Below are 23,592 nucleotides of genomic sequence, written 5' to 3'. Positions count from 1 at the left end.
CTGAATTAAGCCTACTTTTTATTTCCTCTTTAATATAATTTTCATTTGTTAGTGTTACTCCTAAGTACTTGAATTTGGAAACTGGTTCAAACGAGTTGTTAGCAACAATTTGATTTTGATTATTACCCAACACTTGGTTTCGGCCTGTAAGCATATATTTAGTTTTCTCTTTGTTAACTTCCAAACCTATCTCTTTAGCAGTTTTGAAAAATATTTTAGCATTATTCTTAATTGTATTTATATCATCCCCCAGTAAGTCTTCATCATCTGCATATGCTAACAACTGAGTCACACCATTTAATTTTAGTCCTTCCTTAGTTTCTTTTACCTTCCTAACAGCATATTCTAAGGCAAAATTAAAGAGCAATGGAGATAATGCATCTCCTTGTTTTAACCCATCATGAATTGTAAATTTGTCAGACATATTAATTGCAACGTCCTGCTCGAGAAAAGTGCCTACTACACCTACACGAGCACGTCAGCTGGATGCAAGTCTACTAACTTGGCCACGACCAATCAGTAGCACCATACGCTCTGCAAAGTTTTACCCATTATGCTAACCTTTCCTCCAGCGGTGGTATGAGACTCTATTTCACTCAGGGATCGGGAATAAGTACACTGTCCAACGTTAGAGAAAGTTTAATGAATGTAGCTGGATACACTTATGCAACTATAAACGTTGTAAGTTTAGCACACGCCCGTGTAGGATATTACACTCACTTGGCCAATATATTGCCACACAATGGGGGGAGAATGGTTTCTGCAAACTGCCGTAAACTGGGAACAGATACACTGCTGCGCTGTCCTCTGGGGTCGTATCCTTAGCTCCAACAAACGTCAGGAAGTGCAGTCCTTTGCTAGCGCCGACTTCTATAGCTGCAGGCTTTTACAGGGAACTGTTGGCTTTCGGGGAACAAAGGGGCATCTATTAGGGTCACCCTCACGATAACCGTAGTATTCACTGACCTGTAATTTACATTCTGGGCAGTTGCCTAGAAACCCCACACCACACTACCCTGGCGGGGTGCCGCAGGTTGATAGGGGGAGGAAGCCTCTCGCAACAAGCGGAGCGGGTCCTCTCACTCTAAAGTGGAGTTTTTCTCTCTCGCCAATAAGCGGAGTGGGTATCTCTCACTCGAAAGTGGAGTGGGTTCTCTTGCCAAAGGCAGAGGTCAACCTCTCTCGCTGGAAGGCGGAGTGCGGCTTTTCTCGGGTGCTTGGCCTCTCGCAAGAGCGGAGTGCACCTTCCTTCCTTCCTTCTTTAAGAAGCTTGGCCTCTCGCAAGAGCGGAGTGCTCCTTTCTTCCGGGTCAGTTGGTAAAAGAGATCTTATCGTGAGCCGACCTGAAAGCCAACTGAAGAAAATCTGCTCCGCGGCTGGTTATATAGCCTCGGTTCAGGTAGCGCCTCTAGCGCCGTTCACGCGAACTACGTGGAACCGTGCTAGAGCAGGCAAGGCCATCTCTACGGCAGACGATTGAACTACGTGCTCAAGGCACAAACGATAAATACATATTATAATATTAAACGTGTGCTAAACGTTAATATACAATTATAAGAAATATTACATATTCTTTGCGACCACGCAGGGCCTTATTAAGAGAATAATAATAAATCACTACTGATAAACACAATTATCAAAGCAGGTATTAACACATGTAACATTGAACAAGTAAATAAAATAACTTTGAACCTAATAACAATGGTTACATATACACCGAGTAAATAAACATTAGCGTTACTAATGAGAATGATCTCTCAGGATCATTACAAATGCCCCTCTCCTGGGGAAAAATTTTGAAGAAATTTAAGTTCAAGTTCTTAATTCAAATTCCAAATTTCTGAAAAATTTTTTTGAACACTTAACACACATTGATCTCCCCTAGTATTTCACTTCTCCGTCCGGGGGAACACTGAAATAGGCGCAGATTATCGAAGTTCACTCGATCCACACTTTGCTTCGTCTTGGGATGAACCAGCAAGGCAGTGTTGTTTCGAAGGTCAGTGGCAATGAAAGGGCCGATGAACACCTCGAAAAGCTTAGCTATAGTTCTAGTCTTTCTAGAGCTAAGCTTGTGATTCCTCACTAACACTAAGTCATTTTCGCGTAATTCCCGGGCATGTCCTTTAGTTTTAAACTTGCGTTTTTTCACACTTTCTTCTCTCACGGGTCTTAGCGAGGAATAACTTTTGGTTCCAATTTGTAATTTGGGCGTCAGCTTCGTCATTGGGCCAGGTGAAATGGTCCAGCACTTCATTGGGCACCGGTCGGTTAAAGAATAATTCCGAAGGAGCATATCCAGTAACTTCTGACACAGAATTGTTCAGCAACCATGAAATGTCTGTTAAAAGTTGTGACCAACGCTGATGATCATTTTGGTTCAATAGCCTTAGCAGTAAAGGATTCAGGTAGTGAGAGACAGAAGGTTGTATGATATTCCACGTCTTCCACAGATTTAATTCTTTTTCCAAAGGCTTTCTCTTGGAAAGTGGTACCGGATATGGAGCCCGGTGGACAGGTTCAGAAGTTTTCAACATAATTTCACATTCAGCAGTTTCCATCGTTCCTGGTCTTTCAGAAAACACCTCTAAATAGCGCAGCAACACTTCAAACAACCCCTGCTTTTGGGAATCATTCAATATATTTATAGCTTCGACCTTCTCTTTGAGGTCCTCAGGGCTATTCATCCATTCATCATCCTCTTCTTGGATTCTTTGGACGTAGCGTACTATATCTATATTTAAGGGATTTCCCTCTTCATGTTCAGGAGTCCTTCCGAAGTATAAAATAACTTTATTATTTTTGAAGCTAATCTCAGCTTCATGCTGCTTAAGAAAAGGCATTCCTAATAGAAGGTCCGTTCCGAAACCTCTGAGAATAAACACTTCTGTGCTGAAATTCATTCCACCAATTTCCAATTCAACACTACGACTTCCATAAACTCGTTTCCTGCGACTTCCAGAGAAATCAACCAACCTTACCTCTGGTACTTTTTGAATTCGTATTCCTGGAACTTTTTCCACTAACTTAGTCCACACCGAATGACTAAGGATTGAGCACTCACTACCTGTGTCAATAACACAATTCACCAAAATGTCCATTAGTTTGGCCTGAATAATAGGAGATCTGTATTTAGTTCTGGACTCACGTGCAGATTTCAACTCTTGTTGTAACCAACTTTCTTCTGTCTCTGTTAACTGGAAATTAACTTGTAACTCTTGAACATCTCTTGTAGTTGAAATTAGTCGCTCCTTCGAAGCCCCTTGCCTAAATGGGAACGAAGCAAGAAGACAAGGTCCTAGTTTGTTTGACAATATTGGGACCTTTGATTCTGATGGAACTCACGAGCCGTATCAATAGCTTCCTCCTGTTCAGATGTCAGGTCATCTCTTATCTCAGGAGGCCTTTCCAAGTTTCGAGGAGGATTTGGTCTAGTAGAATTAGGAACATCAGAGTTTTGGTTATTTTCTCTAGGTCCTGGTGACCTGCTACCTTGGTTACGGTTTCTTAGGAAAGCATTTCTCTGACCAACATTTCGAGTATTACCATATCGTGCACCCCCTCTATTATATCTCCAAGGCCTACCATTAGTGCCTTCTCTTCCAGTAGGTCTAGATTCGATGTTTCTTACCTTAAAATTTTTAGCTCCATTAACTTCCTTTACTCGTGAATCCTCTTTGTTTTTCCAAGGCTCTGGTTCATCATAGATGTCAAAGTCTTTCAAAAACTGAGTTAGTTCATACACTGTCCTAGGAGCATGGGCTAGACAAAGGCTTCTCATCCGATAAGACAATTGTCCAATAATTAAGTTAAGAACTTCACTTTCACTGAAATTCTCCGCCAGATTCCTGTATGCAGCGTAAACACTCCAAGCAAAGCTTTCCATGTTTTCATACACCAATCGAGAATACTTTCGATTTCTGACATCCGCCAATTGCCTTTGCTTAGCTTTCTTAGAGGCAAACTCTTCTCTGAACCTATCACAGAAATCTGTATAATCAACAAAGTTATCCATGTTGCCGGCTAACCAATGTTCTGCCTTTCCAGTAAAAACTCGGGGAAGTAATTCAAGCCGATAGTGTTCTGGTACCTGCATGAGCTCGAAGCTAACATTGAGCTCTCGGAGATATTTCTCAGCAGATTGTGCTTCTATATCGCCTTTAAATTTAGGTATATGAGCGATATCTGCCATTCTGGGCATCTTAAAGTGCGACTTTCGCCTTGGAGGGAATTCATCTGAACTATCACCATCACGAGGTCTCTTTCTCCGTTCTAGTCGGTCTTTATCTGTAATACAGAATGGGTTTCGCACTGTAGCTGGAAATTCAAATGATTCTGCTTCGGGATTTAAGCTTCTATCTGGAGTCACTATAGGAGAACTTATCCCATGAGTAAGCTCAGGTTGAATTTTTAAATTTTGGAACTGCACCTGCAAGTCGTCCACTCTTCTAACAAATAGCCCAGTTTGTTCTTGTAATTCCCGCCTTAAGCTTACTTCCAGTTTCTGATTTTGTACTTGAAGATTTTTAATCTTATCTACAGTTGTCCTCTCAACTTCATCCCGAAGAGTGGAAGTGGCAACCTCAATAACTTCATGCTGCTTTTGGACTTCTCTTTCTATGACTTCAGTTCTGTCATTTAACACTTGAACAGAAGCCTGAATGGACTCTACTGTGTTTTCAATATTTCTCACCTTCTCCTCATGAAGTTCACTATTCTTTTCTCTCTCAGCTAAAGCTTGGGCCAGCTCCAAGTAAGAACCGATTTGTTTAATGATTTCACTTTGCCAAGATCTTAAAGGTTCTACAGCTTCACTAACATACTCTTTTAACTTTACAGTTATTTTTCCCATTTCCTCCTGTAATTCTCCTCTACGCTTTTTATCTTCTTCCTCCTTCTCTTGATTTCTCTTTTCTTCTAGACTTTCAACTAATTTCTGAAACATCTCCAAGTCTTCTTGTCTTCTAGCTTCCGACTCTTTTTTTTCAAGTTCTCTTTTCTCTTCCTGAATCTGCATTATAGTTTTAAGCTCTTGCAGCTCTTGCTTTCTTTCAGCAGCTTCTAGGAGTCTTTTCTCTTCTACTGCAGCCATTTCTTTTTTTCGCTGTTTCTCTTCCTCAATCTTTTCATTTTTCCTTTCCTCTTTATCCTTCATCAACCAGTCTAGTAAACCTTGAGCTACTGGAGTCTGAGCAGAGAAACTTGGCTCTGTATCGGAGGTTACGGAAGGCATTGATAAACACGTCTGACACAAAAGTTCACCTTCAGTTATATTAGTCATCTCTTTACCTTCACAGTGCCAATGGAAATTTTTATGACACTGGCTACACTGGAATGAGTCTTTTCGCTCTCCCTGGTTCCTACAGCAAGCAAATTCAGTCTCTACCTCCATTGTCTTCTTAGATCTGCTTCGTAGAGTCTTCCCTGCTTTATCACTGTCCATGGTTTCACGTAAGTTCTCCACTTTAAAAGCGGCAAAATACTTTGAAAGGGTGCTTCCAGCTGTTTAACACAACCACTAGTATTTCCGATAACAGTTCACACTAGTATTGCACTTGCCAGTAATGTAAACAGTTCGGGTATATTTACTTCGGGCCCCACGGTGTAAGCGCCAAATAACTTTGCAAGACTACTGTATCGGCTCACGTGCTGACACAATATAACTTTGCCTCAGGCTCCACTATGTAAGAGTCAAATAACATTGCTTCGGGCTCTACTGTGTATCAATTAACTTTCTTATCGGTCTCCACGTTAAGTCACCAAACAACTTGACACAGTGTCCACACTAGTTTGGCACAATCGGGCTACACTTACTTATTTCCACTTCGGGCGCCACGTTGTGCACAATCGGGCTTTTGAACTTTCGAGCCCCACGTTGGGATGCCAATTAACTTTGCAACGTCCTGCTCGAGAAAAGTGCCTACTACACCTACACGAGCACGTCAGCTGGATGCAAGTCTACTAACTTGGCCACGACCAATCAGTAGCACCATACGCTCTGCAAAGTTTTACCCATTATGCTAACCTTTCCTCCAGCGGTGGTATGAGACTCTATTTCACTCAGGGATCGGGAATAAGTACACTGTCCAACGTTAGAGAAAGTTTAATGAATGTAGCTGGATACACTTATGCAACTATAAACGTTGTAAGTTTAGCACACGCCCGTGTAGGATATTACACTCACTTGGCCAATATATTGCCACACAATGGGGGGAGAATGGTTTCTGCAAACTGCCGTAAACTGGGAACAGATACACTGCTGCGCTGTCCTCTGGGGTCGTATCCTTAGCTCCAACAAACGTCAGGAAGTGCAGTCCTTTGCTAGCGCCGACTTCTATAGCTGCAGGCTTTTACAGGGAACTGTTGGCTTTCGGGGAACAAAGGGGCATCTATTAGGGTCACCCTCACGATAACCGTAGTATTCACTGACCTGTAATTTACATTCTGGGCAGTTGCCTAGAAACCCCACACCACACTACCCTGGCGGGGTGCCGCAGGTTGATAGGGGGAGGAAGCCTCTCGCAACAAGCGGAGCGGGTCCTCTCACTCTAAAGTGGAGTTTTTCTCTCTCGCCAATAAGCGGAGTGGGTATCTCTCACTCGAAAGTGGAGTGGGTTCTCTTGCCAAAGGCAGAGGTCAACCTCTCTCGCTGGAAGGCGGAGTGCGGCTTTTCTCGGGTGCTTGGCCTCTCGCAAGAGCGGAGTGCACCTTCCTTCCTTCCTTCTTTAAGAAGCTTGGCCTCTCGCAAGAGCGGAGTGCTCCTTTCTTCCGGGTCAGTTGGTAAAAGAGATCTTATCGTGAGCCGACCTGAAAGCCAACTGAAGAAAATCTGCTCCGCGGCTGGTTATATAGCCTCGGTTCAGGTAGCGCCTCTAGCGCCGTTCACGCGAACTACGTGGAACCGTGCTAGAGCAGGCAAGGCCATCTCTACGGCAGACGATTGAACTACGTGCTCAAGGCACAAACGATAAATACATATTATAATATTAAACGTGTGCTAAACGTTAATATACAATTATAAGAAATATTACATATTCTTTGCGACCACGCAGGGCCTTATTAAGAGAATAATAATAAATCACTACTGATAAACACAATTATCAAAGCAGGTATTAACACATGTAACATTGAACAAGTAAATAAAATAACTTTGAACCTAATAACAATGGTTACATATACACCGAGTAAATAAACATTAGCGTTACTAATGAGAATGATCTCTCAGGATCATTACATAATATTCACACGATTTCTGTTTCATTGTATCATATTAACAAGCTTCCTAGGTATTCCAAACTCGACTAATATATTATATAATTTATCTCTTTTAACTCAATCATATGTTTTTTGAAATCAATGAATAGCTGATGGACATTTTGATTACATTTCCACTTCTTCTCAAGTGTCTGTCTGATGTGAAAAATTTGATCTACAGTTGATCTGTTACGTTAAAATCCACATTGATAATCACCTATAATTTCATTAGCGTATGGGGTTAGTCTTGTTAAAAGAATGTTAGATAATATTTTATATGTTGTTGAGAGTAGAAAATTCCACGGTAATTATTGCAGTTCATTTCATCACCTTTTTTAAACACAGAACAATTATGGATTCTTTCCACTGTTGAGGGATTTCTTCTTTATTCCATATTAAACAAATTAATTTATTAATTTGACATATTAATGAATTTCCACCATATTTAATTAACTCAGCTGGTATTAACTCAATGCCAGGTGCTTTGTTATTCTTTAGCCTTTTAATAGAATCTTTAACTTCAGTCAAGTTAGGCTCTGGAACTAAAGGTTCTGCTGTGTGTACTTCATTTACATATGTTATATCTCCTACATGAACATTTAAAGGTCATTAAAGTAGTTCTTCCATCTATTTAAAATATCGCTTTGGTGAGCCAAAAAAATGCCGTTTTGATCATTTATCAAGTTTACTTTCTAAATTAATTTACACCTTTATATAAATCTCTGATAACTTTGTTTTTGCTGTGTGTTTCAATTTCATTAATTTTAATTTTCAAGTAATCTCTTTTTTTTTACTTCTAAACGTGCGGTTAACTTCTCGCTTTATTCTATTATAATTGCTTAAATTTGTATCATCAGTGTTATTTAACCAAATAAGTCTAGTCTGATTTCTTATTTCTATTAGATTATAATATTCATTATCAAACCACGGCTTACTTTTTCTTGGTTTATGGTATCCTATACTTTCTTTAGCTGCTGATTCTATTGCATTATGTATGTGTTCCCAATTCTTATTTATGTCTGTTTCAATTATATTTTCATCATCATTTAAATCCTGCAAAATATCGAAATCTATTTGACAGTTTAATTTGGTAATCTTTCTTAATTCTATCATCAGCGAATTTTCTTGTATTACATTTTTGAGCTTTTAGATTTTGTTGCTTATGAATTATCATCGAGTCTTTTTCTTAATTTAGTAATTACTAATAATGACCACTGGCACAGTCAGCACCTCTATATGAACGAACGTCAATTATATTAGTATGCCTTCTTTTATCAATGAGAATATGATCTATCTGATTATGAGTTTTACCATTTGGAGAAGACCAGGTATATTTATGGATATCTTTATGTTTAAAAGTAAAACATCTTAATTTTTAAATCTAATTATTTAAACATCTTAATCAGATTTAAATAATTCACTATTTTCTTTATCAAGATGCTTCTAACAGACATGTTTTTTTTAAAGATTTCTGGTACTCTTATGTAATGATAAAAATGTTTTCAATTAACTTCAAAGTACACAAGAAAATATAATTGAAGACCCTTGTTGCTGGGAGCTAACGGGAAAGCAATTTCTTCTTAGATGATGAAACATACACCATCAAGGAACTCCTCTATTTCTACACGTGATCGAATTTCTCTGGCGAGATGAACAAACCTTTCTAGAAATGGAGGAAAGCTATCTAATTATCTCAAAACCACTTTGCTTACTCTCACACGCCCGTCATTCCAGAACCCAAAAAATCAATTGACACGGTGTTCCTGCTTTCCATCTATCCTTGGAAGTTCCACGAGAACCAAAACATTCTAAGATACATCCCAGGAGATTAAAGTTGTACCAGATATTAAATTTTCAGACACGAACGAGCTTCCAAGTTTTATTTATTTCTGCAATTATTGCGACTGAGAATTTTTACCGTAATGTGGATTAATTCAGAAAACTTTTGAAGGAATAAAATTAATACCGACAATTTTAGGCACGAATTAACACAAAGTTTTTAAGACTTTATTTTCTCATATCAAAGCTAATAGTACAGAGTAGTAAAATGGTTTTATAGTAGCTGATAAATAAGATAAGCATTACATTTCAAAGCTATATTATCGAATTTATTGAGTCAAAACCAAAATTAATAATATCGAATACCAAAATCTACAAGTGAATAAATAAAATATCAAATACCACATTCATAGTTCTTATATCCTCACAAATCTACTAATGATAGTTTTATAGTTACTGTAAAGACAAGTTATTGGCAGTTCAGTAGCCTTAAAATGAATTCCCCTTATATTGCATTTTGCATCTAATTAGTTCTTTAAATAAATGTACCGTTCTTTAAAGAGTCTTCATACGTAATATTAAGTACCTTATATCCTTTAAATTTTCTAGAACTATGTCGAAATGATATTCCAACTAAAATTCAGAGACTTATATGAGTTTCAAATTTAAGAACATGGCTGTTCACGTTTGTCTGTATTTTCATTTCTTCTGTTTGAGCAAATGTCGATATTTCCTTGTTGGTGGAAAGTATGCCCGTACTCAATACGTAATTTCATTTGTACATTAAAGAATTCATTGTGTTCACATTGAATACACACTTTACAACTATATATTTCACACGTAACTAGAAAGCACGAGGAACGAAATGAAATCAGCTCTTTGTGTTCTCGAGATATTGTGAATTAAAAATTGGAACAGACCCTCAAATCCATTTTTCGGATGAAAATTTGTAGCAACCATAAAGAAAATATCGTCTCGAGTTGCTATCTCATCCTTCTACTCTGCTCTGAGGCTGGATAGCTCGGTAACGGATTTTGTCAGTAATGGGAAATACAATCCCCTCGAATGATATTTGGTGGCGACATTTTTTTTATCCGAATCAGGAAATAAAAGGTAAGTTATAACACACGGAAAGGTGCATGCAGAAATAAAAGGGAATCGAGTTATACATTGATATAACTAGCGTAAAAGGTATATGTTACAGGAAAAACAATACTGAAACTTTTTCAAGTTATCTGTTCAATCACAATGTGTGCCTTTTGTAGATGCCTTTTGTGAATGCTTCAGATGGTAGCGAAACGCACCAAAATTAATTTACAAAAAAGTGAAGACACAGAAAAACGTTGTAGACTCACTCAGCACGTAGTTGAGAACTACAATAGATATTAAGTAGTTGCAGAAATTAATAATACAATTATAAATCTGTATTGAATACAGAGATATCATTAGTTGAACAATGATATAAAGTACGGTTTTTAACACAGGAATCAAATTTAGTGTTGACGCAGCATCTCTTGATATAAATAGTGGTGTAATAGTAGTGAAAAAATATTTAAAAATTGTTTTTATAGTGTTGTTATTGACTATAAAAAAATGGGTCTTAAGTTGAAATAAAGGGAAATTTACTTGATGACAAATTAAAACAAATTAGAAGTCATTGGGACATTGAATTCTTAGAACAGCAGTATCATTATGTAAAGAGTTAATTGTGTTAATTGGTTTATGTAATTTGTTGATGGAATAACTCAGTTACTGATTGTCATTTGGGGTTTATATTTTATTAAAAACTATTTATGTTGTCCAATGCCCGTGAAGCAAAATGTCAAATAAAAGTCATATTTAATTAGTTCCTATGTTTTTTTTTGTTTTTTTTTTTGTAAAAACCTATAATCTTCCGGCTTAAATCCAAAATTTTACATTAGCTACTATCTCTGCCCCGGCTATTTCTGAAGCCAGCGAACGATAATATATAATAATGGACCTTTTTGGCAAAAGTGGAATTTTGAATTCTGAATTTTGTAAAATTATCAATAAAAAATAAAGAACTTAGTTTATTCTACAACAAAAATATATCATCTGATAGTTTAGTTTAAATTTCTCTAAATACTTTCTTGTCAAATGCACCATTTGTAGTCATTTGGGTCAATCCCTGATCATTCTTCATGTTCTTGTCCAACTTCTGCTAGCCAGGGAACTGCAGAATGTGTCTCGTTGTTCCCTTCTTGGCACTTGGCAGGAAACGTAGGATAAGGGTAACGGGTCACACACTACGCGCTATCAAGCCTACCATTGGCGCATGGCATGCCCTCCCGTCGAAAAGAAGTCACTTTAACTCGGCTTTATATCGGACACAACAGTCTCACCCATGGTCACTTTCTGCAACTGCTGGACCCTCCGCTGTAATGTTATGTGTTCGGCATATTCTTATTGAATGCGCCGATTTTACTTTCCTCAGACAAACTTTCATTCTTCCCAATTGTTTATCGTCCATATTAGGAGATGACTACAGTGTTCTAACGAATGTATAGCTTTTTGAGAAGAGCGGGCCTCTTACACTGTTTCTGAGGAAGTTCTTAGTCTCTCCTTGCCTTTTTAATGTGTCGTGTATGTCCTGTACAGGTCCCTTTACAACTTTGCACCTTTAACTTTTCTCAACGGGCTCTTCATATCTCTTTATTAACTTCAAGGTAAGGATTTTAGATAAGAGGATTTAGCTCGCCTACTTGAAGAATGCAAAATGACAATACGTGTAGACGAACCCAATAATTTTAACTCATTCTTTCATTCTTCGTGATACCAACAATATCGACCACAGCAATGAAAACAAATTGCTTTCTTCCATTGCTGCAGTTTGTTTCAACCAAAATTGGGTCTCTCAAATTGAGTTTAGCCGACCCCCGTGGCGGAGTGGTTAGCACATTGCGCTACGACGCCAGGAGTCAAGGTTTGGAATCCCGGCCAGGGCATGGGTGTTTGTGAGTGTCTATTCATTAATTTCATCATGTCATCACTCATTCCCATCTTGGCAAATTAGCCAAAAGTGACACAAAAGCGAAGTAAAATAAAACTAAATCAATGAACAAATTGGGTTTACTCAAATTTTCCTGAAGAGTAGCTTTCAAGAAATTAACACACAATAATTTATGCTTTTCGAACTTTTCTTGATCAATATTTGTCTCTTTTTACTAGCCATTTTGTGGATAGACCGGACTTGGATCCGAATATGATCAATTTCTTTTTCATTCTATCTTCAGCAAAATATTAGGAATTCTGTATATCAGAATATACAAATCATGTAGTAAAAGTTAAGATTGTAAGCCGTTTTCTGGAGAGTAGAAGCAATTTCATAAGGTGAAGCTTTCGTTGGAGGATCAGAATAGCCCATGAATACAGATGTTTGGAAGAAGTGAACATGAATTAAACTGCAGAGATAAAAAATGCTGAATTTCTGTCTACATCTTACTTTCTAGGTGGGGTGGGGAAATAATATTAACAAACATTCATTTTGTTATCTACCGATATAGAGAATGTGTTAATAGCCGGTACATTTACTGTCCGGGGCTAGTACACACAACCTCTCCACAGATGGATAATTTAAATCAGGTTGATTTTAAAAAAATATTGATTTAAATCACTTGAAGAAAATAATTTATAGAATAATGTACATACGTATTTTGTAGATATTAAAATCACTTTGGTGAACGTACATTAATCTCGTAATAATTTAATGGTGTTTATTATGCTCTACAAAGAAAAAACTGGTTTGTCTGGAATTACCAAAAAAGTTTGGTTGAGCTGTTTGGTTATGCTTTTTGTTTCCGATTACTAAATAATGTTGTTTGAGAATACCAAAAAATTTGGTCAGACGAAATATGGTACTCGTAAACAAAATGATACATATGTAAGTAAAGAGAAACAAAACGTTTGGTTAAATTTACTATATGTGCGTGAGCGTGCTTTCGAATTTGAAATAACGATTGTCCAGTTTCGTCGAGTGTAGTATGAAAATCCTTTGTCGAAAATTGAAAGTCATGTAGATAGCGAGTCTTTATGTTGTTGTGTAACATAATATTCTGAAAGAAAAGAAAAAAAAGCTCAGAATACACTTACTTTATACTGAGTTTCCTACACCGACCGCTAGATGGTTCTGTCAAAATGTGTAGAAAAAACATAAGATTTTGGATAACAAATAATGGTACGTTTGATTGTAATCATAGTACAAAATTGTGCTTTAACACTCTTCAAAAGCTATGTGAACATCAAAGCTACAAATTAAAGAAGAAAATGTACTGCAGTGAATAAAAGTGAATCTCTCATGAGCAACCTTTCTGATTCTGGACATATAAGTAGAAGCTAAGTGTGGCATTGAAATATAAACACGCTCCAAAATCGAGTAGTTCACTTGAACTGTCTATTCTGAATGTGTATTTTGAGATCAGTTAGTTTCTTGAAACTATCCACCCTATCTAAAATTAGCCAGATTATAACATAAGTAATTATGAATAAATTATTTATCAAATCGTTTGGTAATTTTAAATAAATTATTTGGTTTTACTAAACAAACGGGCTACCTTTTGTTAGATTTACCAAAATAATATTTGGTTTTGGTAACCAAAAAATTGTTTACGACAAACAAATAGAACTTGACCAAATCTTTTGGTACTGGTGAACAATTGTTTGGTTGATGCCTATTTAAACAAACGATTTGTTCACCACTATCAGTTTTTTGATTAATCCAAACAAACATTTTTCTCTGTGTAAGAAAGGGAAGAAAATATATGTACAGATGGGGTGAAGCTCATAAGAAAGGAAATGTAATATGTAAACTGTAACACCCTCAAATTTATCCTGCTTTCAAATTGAATAATTTTTATAGGCAAAAGTAACAAACATTTTGTTATACTAATCATGTTAAACAGTAAATAGTGTCAGAAACATGGCAGCTGATCTTTTACGAACTATCAGTAAACAAATTGCCAAAATTCAGCTACAAAGACTATAAAAAATACGAGGGTTATTTGGAAAGAAACCGCTGTTATGGCTTGGCGCTAGTAGTAGTGAGCAGAGCGCAACCGTTGTTACGTCACGCAAACTGTGATTCAGTAAGCTTCCAGTTGTGCTAGTGAGAACAACGTAGTGCCGCCGCGCGTGTGCTGGTTATAACGTCACAAAATGTGTGCTGTCATCGAAATTCCCGCGGAGTGATAAGATTTCTTTGGGTAAAAATTCATGGAACGTGGTACGACAATCACTTCTGAAGTTTACTGTAACACTTTGCAGAAACTGAAAAGAGCCATCCAGAAGAAACGTCGTGGTCTGCTGACATCTGGGGCTGTGTTCGTGCATGACAACGCTCGCCCTCACACTGCTCGGCGAACACAAGACCTTTTGCGCCAATTCAAATGGGACGTTTTTGATCATCCTCGTACATCCTGGACTTGGCTCCTTCTGATTTTCATCTGTTGACTCACATGAATTTAAGTTTAAATTATATAGTACATCCAGAATGTTATATTTTCACTAGAAGAAAGGTTACTGAAATTATTATAGTTCCATTAACACACTCAACAAATATTTCCATAGTAAATCCATATATACAGAATCAGAAACAGAAAAAAAATTTATATTTATCTAAAATTTTCTATTTGCTTTAACCAAACTGTTCAAATATTTTACAAGGCCGTTTACCAGGAAAATCCTTTCTGTAAAAAAATATGTCTATATGTATGGTGCCGAAAACCATACAAGCGATTTTAAGCGTGTTTTTTAAAATAAAAAAATCGATTTAAATAAAAAAATCATCAAAAAATATTTTTTAAATAAAAATCTTGATTTTTATTATCAAGAATATTTTTTTAAAATAAAAATCATGATTATTATCCACCCTGACCTCTACTTTATATATGTATGCGTATAGGGTCTATATTCAATCTCTGAATCTTTACTTACAGAAACAAGTCCCACAAATCTGATTTACTTTTTGTTATTTCAGTTATTTTCAATTATTTAGAAATCTTACTTATATCTGAGAGTTGAAAAATGTTGAAATATTCATGGACATGGTTATTGAATATATATACTTAATCTTAATATGGTTTAAACATATAATGATGTTAAAAATCTCATTACATCTCTACAATTATCTTCAATTTTCGTAGAAGCCCATAATGTGTCTTATGTAAATTTATACTTCTCTTTCCACAGGACATGTCCGAGTATAAATGTGAATCCGGCAAGCATCCCGTTTACGTCCCTCACAAACCAGTCACAGGCGTCATTGGGGCATCATTCAGTGTAGTGTCCATCATGGTAGCCAATATCCTTCGGTTGTTTAAGGTAAGTTCATTATTTTCTATGCAAGAAATGTTAAATACGATGGTGTCTGAACATAACAATTTTATCAAAATGAACTTTGATTCGAGGATCATTCAGGAAATCTTGAAATGGACAGAATCGAATTACGACATAGACCACATCGAAATTCTTAGTTCTAAAATGCATATTTCCCGTTAATGTTTCTTTAAACTCATTCTACTACAGAACTGAATGTGTGCAATAAGTGACTTAGCTTTTAGCAGCACGCTGATGTTGACTACGACTGTATCCCTTAGACAATTAATTAACTCTATTGTCCTCAAAGTGCATTCATTAAGGAGAACCGATATATGAAATACACCCAGAAACTAATGTACTAATAGAGATTTTTAAAAATATATGAACCAATAACATTTTTAAGAAGAAAAGTAACATCTTCTATATCTATTGATATCTGAATTCTTTGTTGAAAAGATGATGGTGCCAGGACTATGACCATCTCCTTTCCATAAAATAGACTGACGGCAAATTTTACACCTATTTTAGTGCTTATATAAATAATAAAAAAATGGATTTCTTTTATAATGCTTTAAATGATCGAAATGTAAAATGAAATAATTCTTAAAATCACCTATCTATCATTCTACTTTTATTTAAATGTACACATTTGAGGTTTACGGAGAACGATGTTCGTGCATCTGTACGAGTGGTTTTTGGGGCATGGAGCATAACCCTAGAATCTGTAATTATCTCCAAAATGTTTACCCAGTAGTAGATCTGTTGATTAGATTTAGTTGCCTCGTACCCTTGGGCCTGGATAGACAACACTGGGTCAAAATCTGGCATTAAGCGCGTGACGTCATAACTCTTCCAAAGCATAATGAGTAGATTTGCTAAATTTGATTTCCTAATCCTTCCGAAAACGGGAAACAAGCGTGTGCCTGTGTCTCCATGAGGATTTCCATATGAGCCTTTGTGGCGGAGTGGTCAGCTTAACGCACTATTAAGAAAGATGTTCCAGGTTGAAACCCTGGGTAAGGCATGGGTGCATTTCATCATTCATTCTCATCATCACCTAAGAGTTAAAAATGCAATTTTTAAAAAAGAACTGTAAAGATAGGAAGATAATTTCCATGCCGTGTGCCTTACTTCAGGTTGTTCATTTTTCCGCTCCAAGTCAAGGTATTGTCTACAGTTATAAAATAATTGCTCATAATAGAAATTATGATTAGGGAATGGTTTATTGTCTTATGTTATTAGTTGTATATAACCATAGATCTATTACTTAGCTACTTCATGTAATGATTTTGTAACTGCTTCAGTGCAGAGATGTCCAGGGAGGAGATTGATGGAGTCATACTCCCTCATTGGCTCTGTTAAAAATGAATAATATTAAGAACAGATCGTCCAATAGAGAAAGGTGTCAAAATATAGATGTAAATTCCATGGCAAGCAACTGTTCAGTAACAGTTGTTACACCACTGTTTAACTCAAACAAATAAGATAAACCTGCCAAAATGATTTGTTGCTTTAAGTCCACTTTATGTTAGATAGACTAACAGGGACTGGACCTACAGTTTAAAGTGGGATCCGAACCCCCTTGGTTACAAGGCGATGACGTTGCCACTACGCCATCGGGGAGGCCCCCTGCCAAAAAGAATGTCTCAAACTAATTATTAATGTAATTGGTTCATAGAATATAAGTTTTATAGCAAAAAAGAATTTCTTAAAATATCAGGGAGCATTTTTCTTCATCTGGTGAACCTATTCACTGACCTCTGCGGCGGAGTAGTTAGCACAGCGTGCTACGACGCCAGGGCTCCTGGGTTCGAATGTCGGCCTGGGTGTGGATGTTCTCTGTGAGTGTCCCTTCATCAATTTCATTATATCATCATTCATCCTCATCGTCGCGATTAGACGTAAAATAACCTAATTCAGTCTATTCAAAATTCAATTAAGCATCTTGCTTGCCATCAGGATTTGTTAAGGTAAATAATATTTTAAAAATAAGTTTACCGAAAGTGATTTTGTACTTATTTTACTACCCTGTTCTGCTTCGTAGGCTAAGTTGAATGATGTTTAGATAAAATTAATGAATGGACATTCAAGAATGAACGCTCGTGCTCATACCAGGTATCCAACCTGGTACTGGCCTCCCAGAGAGATAACGTCGTTGTCTTGTAATCAAAGGGTCTAGGGCTCGATATCTGATGGAGGCACACAGGGGTTTGGATCCTACTTTAAACTGCAGTTGCAGTCCCGATTAGCCTATCTGTGCATAATGTGGACTTAAAAATAAAATTTTAAAAAAGAAAACCTCCAACCTGGGACCATCGGTGTCGAGATGGCGAGTCCAGCACTCAACCCAGGCGACGAAAGTACTAGAGTCGACATCACACCATACAAACGACACCCAGTATTACAAAATTTATTTTCTCTCCAGCAACGCATCCATCCTCTGGGCGTCCTCTTTACGTTCTCATTTTTCAGGCTCTTAACCCGATGGTCGCGGTCAACCTGACGGTCTCACCCATAAAAGAAAGAAAAAAATAGTCCCAGAGACCTTCCAAGAAATCAATAGTGCATTTCCCCGACGGAAGTTTGATATGCGCATTTCCCCTTTGATAGCTTATCCGGGTCGCGAGCGATCAAGCCCGTTCTGGAGAAGGACAAACTAGCGGGATCTGCTCAGAACTCGCTGTCTCCATTTCTGCAGAGGAGCCTTTCCCAGCCTCAATGGTCCATTTGGAGGTAGACAACCACTCTAGCTTTGCCGAAAGCATTCGATCAAGAAACATCCGGTTGATTTGTCCGGGTCTCATGTCACCCCGTTTCCCGCCTAAGATTTGATCGATACACAACTGTAGATCTCCCGGCCAATCCGAACCTCTTTCCCCGTTCTTCCATAATACTGTTCCTGGAATCCGGGGAATTCTCGGCGACGGCACAAAACCTGCAAGAGATTCAATCACGTAAACTGGAAAGAAAAAAAGGATACAGGCAAACCCAATTCGAGTATTATATGGATATGATTGGAATCTCCTGTTTTCCAATTTCTAGTCTCACTCAAATATGAAAACGTTTTTCATGCGAATCAAAAAACTATATAAAAACGGTTGTGAGGTGTTTTCGAAGGGGTGGCATTTTATATTGCATCTACATTAATAACCCAGTATCACATTTAGAGTATTTTTTATTGCAATTAATGAAAAAATATGTAGAAAAGAAATTGAACAATAATTATTATACTCAATTTATCAATACGTGCTAAATAAAACAAGTAAGTTTAATTACGAAATGTAGTAATTAATAATTAATACAGAGTAATACATAAATATATAAATATGTATATAAACATATTAAAGTCAACAAAATGTAATGGATATCTTTAAATTATTCAATTATAAAGAGTATAATTATAAATTCAGTCAGAGTAGAAGAGTTACTATCAGTATAACTTACTGGAATGTTATTTATCTTGAACTTACTAAATGTTAGCATGCAGTTAAGTTTTGTTACATAAAATTATACTTAACTTGAATGGCTTCAATGGTTTTGATCTATTAACTTTCTACTCGTACAAACACTTAGATAAATGTAAATTTCTAATCACATAGATATAAAATTGTGAATTTTGATTTACTATTATTTTAATTAGGATAGAATTTATTTATAAATTGCGAATTACATAAAATTGTAAATTTCCTTTACTTAAGAGCGGGGGCTAAAAATAGAAATGCTTTTGGTATTTAGCTATGTATGCATGTCCTCGAAACATCTGTAAATTTGACTTTTATATTTTAAAATTAAAATTGGTATTAAGAGTGGTAACACTTTGGAGATCCCATTTAATTTATATATTTACATGGAAATACTGACTATTGAACATTATTTATTCTAAAAATACATAAATACCTAGGTATAGTTAATATTATCTTCCTTTAGACGTATTGATTGTATTATTATTTACAGCATAAGACGCCAGTTACTAGGAGTGGTTATTCAAAATAGCACACTGTACACATCGTTTTTTTTCGAATTTTTCATTTCCTACCCAGCAACATACAAGTTGGGTAAAGTTAAATAATATAATAGTAATATATAAATAAAGAAACCATTTGAATACCACTCACTCAAATAAATCATAACTATCTTTCTTTTAAAACGCACCCGATAATTGGTGGTGTCTATGAATCAAGGACACCACCCGTGTTCACACCTATTTCTGAGGAAATTTTATTTGTAGTAGAAATTGATATGAATTGGAAATAAATATCTAACCAACCCATGCATGAGAATGTTTCTTAAATATTTTTACATATCTTGCCGAACGTGAATGTATAAAAAACTGAAATCGTTCAGCATTTGTTGTCCGCTTAATCATGTTTGTTTGTATAATGTATTATTTGTTGCCTCTAAATTTGAGATAATACAACCTGTCCATTTCTGGATATAAATTAGGTTACAACATTCTATTCGTCAATGTTTCTACAATGATCATTGTAGTTTCAAAACGTTACATCAGAATACATTTCCAATTATGGAACATCTTTCTTAGTCACACTCAAGCAACTCAAGGTTAATATTCCATTTATAATCCAATTAAGGAACTTTTAGTGGTTCCTCAATAATTGAAATCTAAGGCTCTTCTCACGTTCTGAAGGATACCTATTATCATTAAGTGGAACCGGGGCCATAAATTTTAAATAAATTCGAGGGACTTGTTAAGGTAATGGAAAGTGCAAGGCAAAGGAAAGATTATTATATAAGAGCAAGGAGTTTGTGGTCTTGCAATAAATATCAAGGACGAACGATCCTTTACTATTTTATTGATGTCATTCACTAAATTACCCACTTACTTGTCTATTTCCACCTAGAGTTTAAAAATCGGGTTTTACTCCATGCCATAACATGATAGGATAGACATGTTTTTTCTAACTGATTAGTTTGATTTTATAATCCTACTGAAGCTTATTCACAAGAATGACTTTAAATTTTCTGTAACCTGAGAATATACTATACCCCAAAATGTTTATTTCTTTAAACACGCTGGTTAGAGAAACGACGTTTAAATATTGTAACACACAAATGATTTAATCCAAGATGTGCACAAGGTAGGGCTGCAGGCTAGCAATCAATGACCTATTTCAGACTGACGTCATGAACTGATGCAACAGTTGTAGTTTCCCAGTCATGTTGGTGTATGATTTTTCGTTTCTTTTACTAATGACATACCCAGTGAAGGCACATTGTGATTCGGATCCCACATTAAACCGTAGATTCAGTCCTGATTAGCATTTCTGTGCATAAAGTGGACTTGAACGAAACCAAACAACTCCTACGGCGGGCGCCCTACATGCTGGCAAAGGAAGTGGGAGCGGGGTAGCGGCCAAACCAGCGCGATAAGAAACCGAGCCTGTAGATCGAGGTGCGCGCTTCACCTCCCCTCCTCGACTTTGTAACTCTCGGCGCCACCGCTGTTGTCTGGTTGGTCTGAGGCGTATTCCCTGCTCCCCACTTCCCTTGCCACCATGAGGACCGTCCGCCGTAAGAGTAGAAAAGACCTATAATGACATACTTTTCTTCTTTCCTTCCCAACGTTCCTTCTTGTTGTCATAACATCACTCCTAATAAGTTCGTTTCTCACAACTGATGTGTGGAAACACGACAGGAGTAACGTGTGGTTGAATTTTTCCCGACGGGCAAAAAAAGAATATAATGACACCATTTGCATAATTCCTTTTCCTAAGTCGTTTCGATTTCGGACCCATTTCCCCTGTTTTTTTTATTGTTTTTGTATTGTGATAGATTCTTATCATCGTTTATTTTTAAGATAATTTTCAAAACCACAGACAGATTGAACTATTTGCGATTGTTGTAACTGAAATTAGACCTTACTCATCTTCACATTAAGCGGGATCTGTTTCTTCTCATGAAATATTTCCAGGTTTTCAAACATACCTTTACATAATTTACTGTTTGTTCATCCTAAGTTTGTTTTCATTTTTTCTATACAGTAAAGTATATTTTGTGATCCGAATATGATAATTAAAGAGGGTCCTACTGCGGACCATTAATAAAATTCGGACATTTTTTTGCTACATTTATTTACGTTCCTCGCAGTAATCTTTTAAATGGATTCTGAGATATGCAGTTCTTAGTGAACAGTGAAAGAACCTTACTTCTCAGAGAAAACGTAATTCAACTTAAACAGTAAGTAAGTTATAGAGCAGGGCTGGTCAACCTGCCGTGTTTCTGAAAGAGCATTCTCGTATGCGCGGGTGTGGACAGCAGAGTGAGTCAAACATTGGTTTATTTGCGCATATTTAACCCTCAATGCGTGGCTTTGTCTTTGCTGTAATGAAAGGGAACGAGGTGTTTGTTTTAGTTTTCATTCTGTAATAATAGTACACTAAAAGCGTCCTAGATTTAACTCTGTATCATCAGTATATTAATTGCTTACATTATAAATTTGGGCGTTCTATTTTTTTGTATTTTAATTTTTTCTACTGTAAGGGCGATTTTCAGAAAGTGTAAGGTGTTAATTGTAATATGTATTCGACAAAAGGGTTTGTTGTAAAAGAGGCCGAAACACACCCGCTCAATAAAAGCGATTCTGTTCTATTTTATTCTATTACAAGCTGTGCATTTGTAATTGTGTTAAAGGTTCACTGTCAATAATCGATACGATAAAATAGTTACTAATAAATAGTACGCATTAACGCAGTAGAAAATTAGTTTTATTAGTATAAGTTTTTACAGGATTAGTAGTTATTTCTTCACTAAAGAGAGAGTAGTTCAACTACACCCCTCCGCTCCCCCCTCACTTTTTCTGTGTACACACACCACACCATTCACACACACACAAAGATGCTACATTTGATGCATCTAAGAGCTTGCCTGTACTTGTGAGATCTTGCCCGGTTTCAATTCCGGTGGAGGAAATGGATCTCCAACTTGGCGGTGAAAACATCGACATAAAACCACAGGAAGCAACTAGGAACAAAGGTTTCTCTAACGGAACGATGGAACAATTTTCTCTGGAACGCTTGAAGGAAATCGTAGACGAGATTTGTAACTGATCGGAGTATACTTCATTTAAGAGCAAAGTAGTTGTTAAAGAGATAGTTCTTACAAAACGCTCCAGATCACAAGTTTATAAAGACGAACACCTTTTAATGTTTACCTGTTCGTAACTTGATCCTACAGTTTGTAATACTCATTGCGAGGAGGAACTGAAAGACACACACACTGCCAAATCTTAATGGTCATGGGTGTTTATTTGCGTGTGTCTTCTCTCTTTGCAGAAAAGTCAATCTAAATAAGAAGAATATTAAATACATTACTTAGGACTCATGGCGAAGCAAACTGGCTTGACATGCTAATCTCAAAAGGCATAATTATAGTCCCATCAAAGAACGCTTAATTTCACCACTATCTGTACTAAGCAGATAAACTGTTTCATTATTCGAGTCCTAACGATGCGGAACATATATAAATTACGTCACAAGCTAGTCAACCCGGGGATGATCACAAATAGGTCATAAAACAAAACACATGTGTATATTGTGTTCTAGTTATTTTTTCTCCTGGCAATCAGACCAATTAAACATAACATAATGAATATGTCTGTTGATGAAAACAGTCACGAAACCAGTATTACGTAGAAAGTAACTTGCAAATATTATAATGTCAAATGATTAAGCTATGTGATTAACTCAATTTCCCACTTAGTTATATTACAGTAATAAAATATTTAACATTACTACCTGCTACTTTCTTTCTCTTTCTCTCTGTATTAATATATATATCTACCTAGTTATCTAAATAGTTTAACTGTAACTTTTGTAAACGTATCTTTCATATCGTATTGTTATCTTAAGTAAATTTGTTTATCCTTTAAAATATATACTTTCGTATATTACCCTAATTATAATTTATTTTCACTAAAAATTATTCAGGTTCACTAACAAAAATTCTCAAACTTTCAATTTCAAAATATTAGATGAATATAATTTAAAAATTAGAAGTTTCGCGCGAACAAGGCAAATTTTCAATTGTACAACGATCATGTATAATGTACTTATGATGCATGTAGGGTGGGGATTTTTTCACTTCACCTTGTTTTGGATCCTTCTTCTACCATTTTACGTGAAAATCGTGTTTATTCTGCCACTTGAAACGTCAAAGCAGGTGGCACTTGTCTCTCTCACACACACTCTCTCTCCCTGCAACGGAATGAAG

The 23,592-nt window shown here is 36.4% G+C and overlaps 1 protein-coding gene across 1 annotated transcript in view; it reads left to right on the top strand.

The window, feature by feature from the left end:
* Positions 1 to 23,592, top strand: part of LOC145983761 (metabotropic glutamate receptor 7-like) — a 706,759-nt gene that overhangs the window by 315,524 nt on the left and 367,643 nt on the right. The window contains exon 2 of the mRNA XM_083116810.1: positions 15,238 to 15,369. Coding sequence (XP_082972936.1) covers positions 15,238 to 15,369 — 132 coding nt within the window. The remainder of the gene's footprint in view (positions 1 to 15,237; positions 15,370 to 23,592) is intronic.

The sequence above is a fragment of the Lepisma saccharinum genome, chromosome 2 (genome assembly GCF_977018435.1).
Source record: "Lepisma saccharinum chromosome 2, izLepSacc3.1, whole genome shotgun sequence".
Classification (NCBI taxonomy): domain Eukaryota; kingdom Metazoa; phylum Arthropoda; class Insecta; order Zygentoma; family Lepismatidae; genus Lepisma; species Lepisma saccharinum.
The sequence above is the reverse complement of the archived record's forward strand: the minus strand, read 5'-3'. Positions and strand labels throughout refer to the sequence as shown.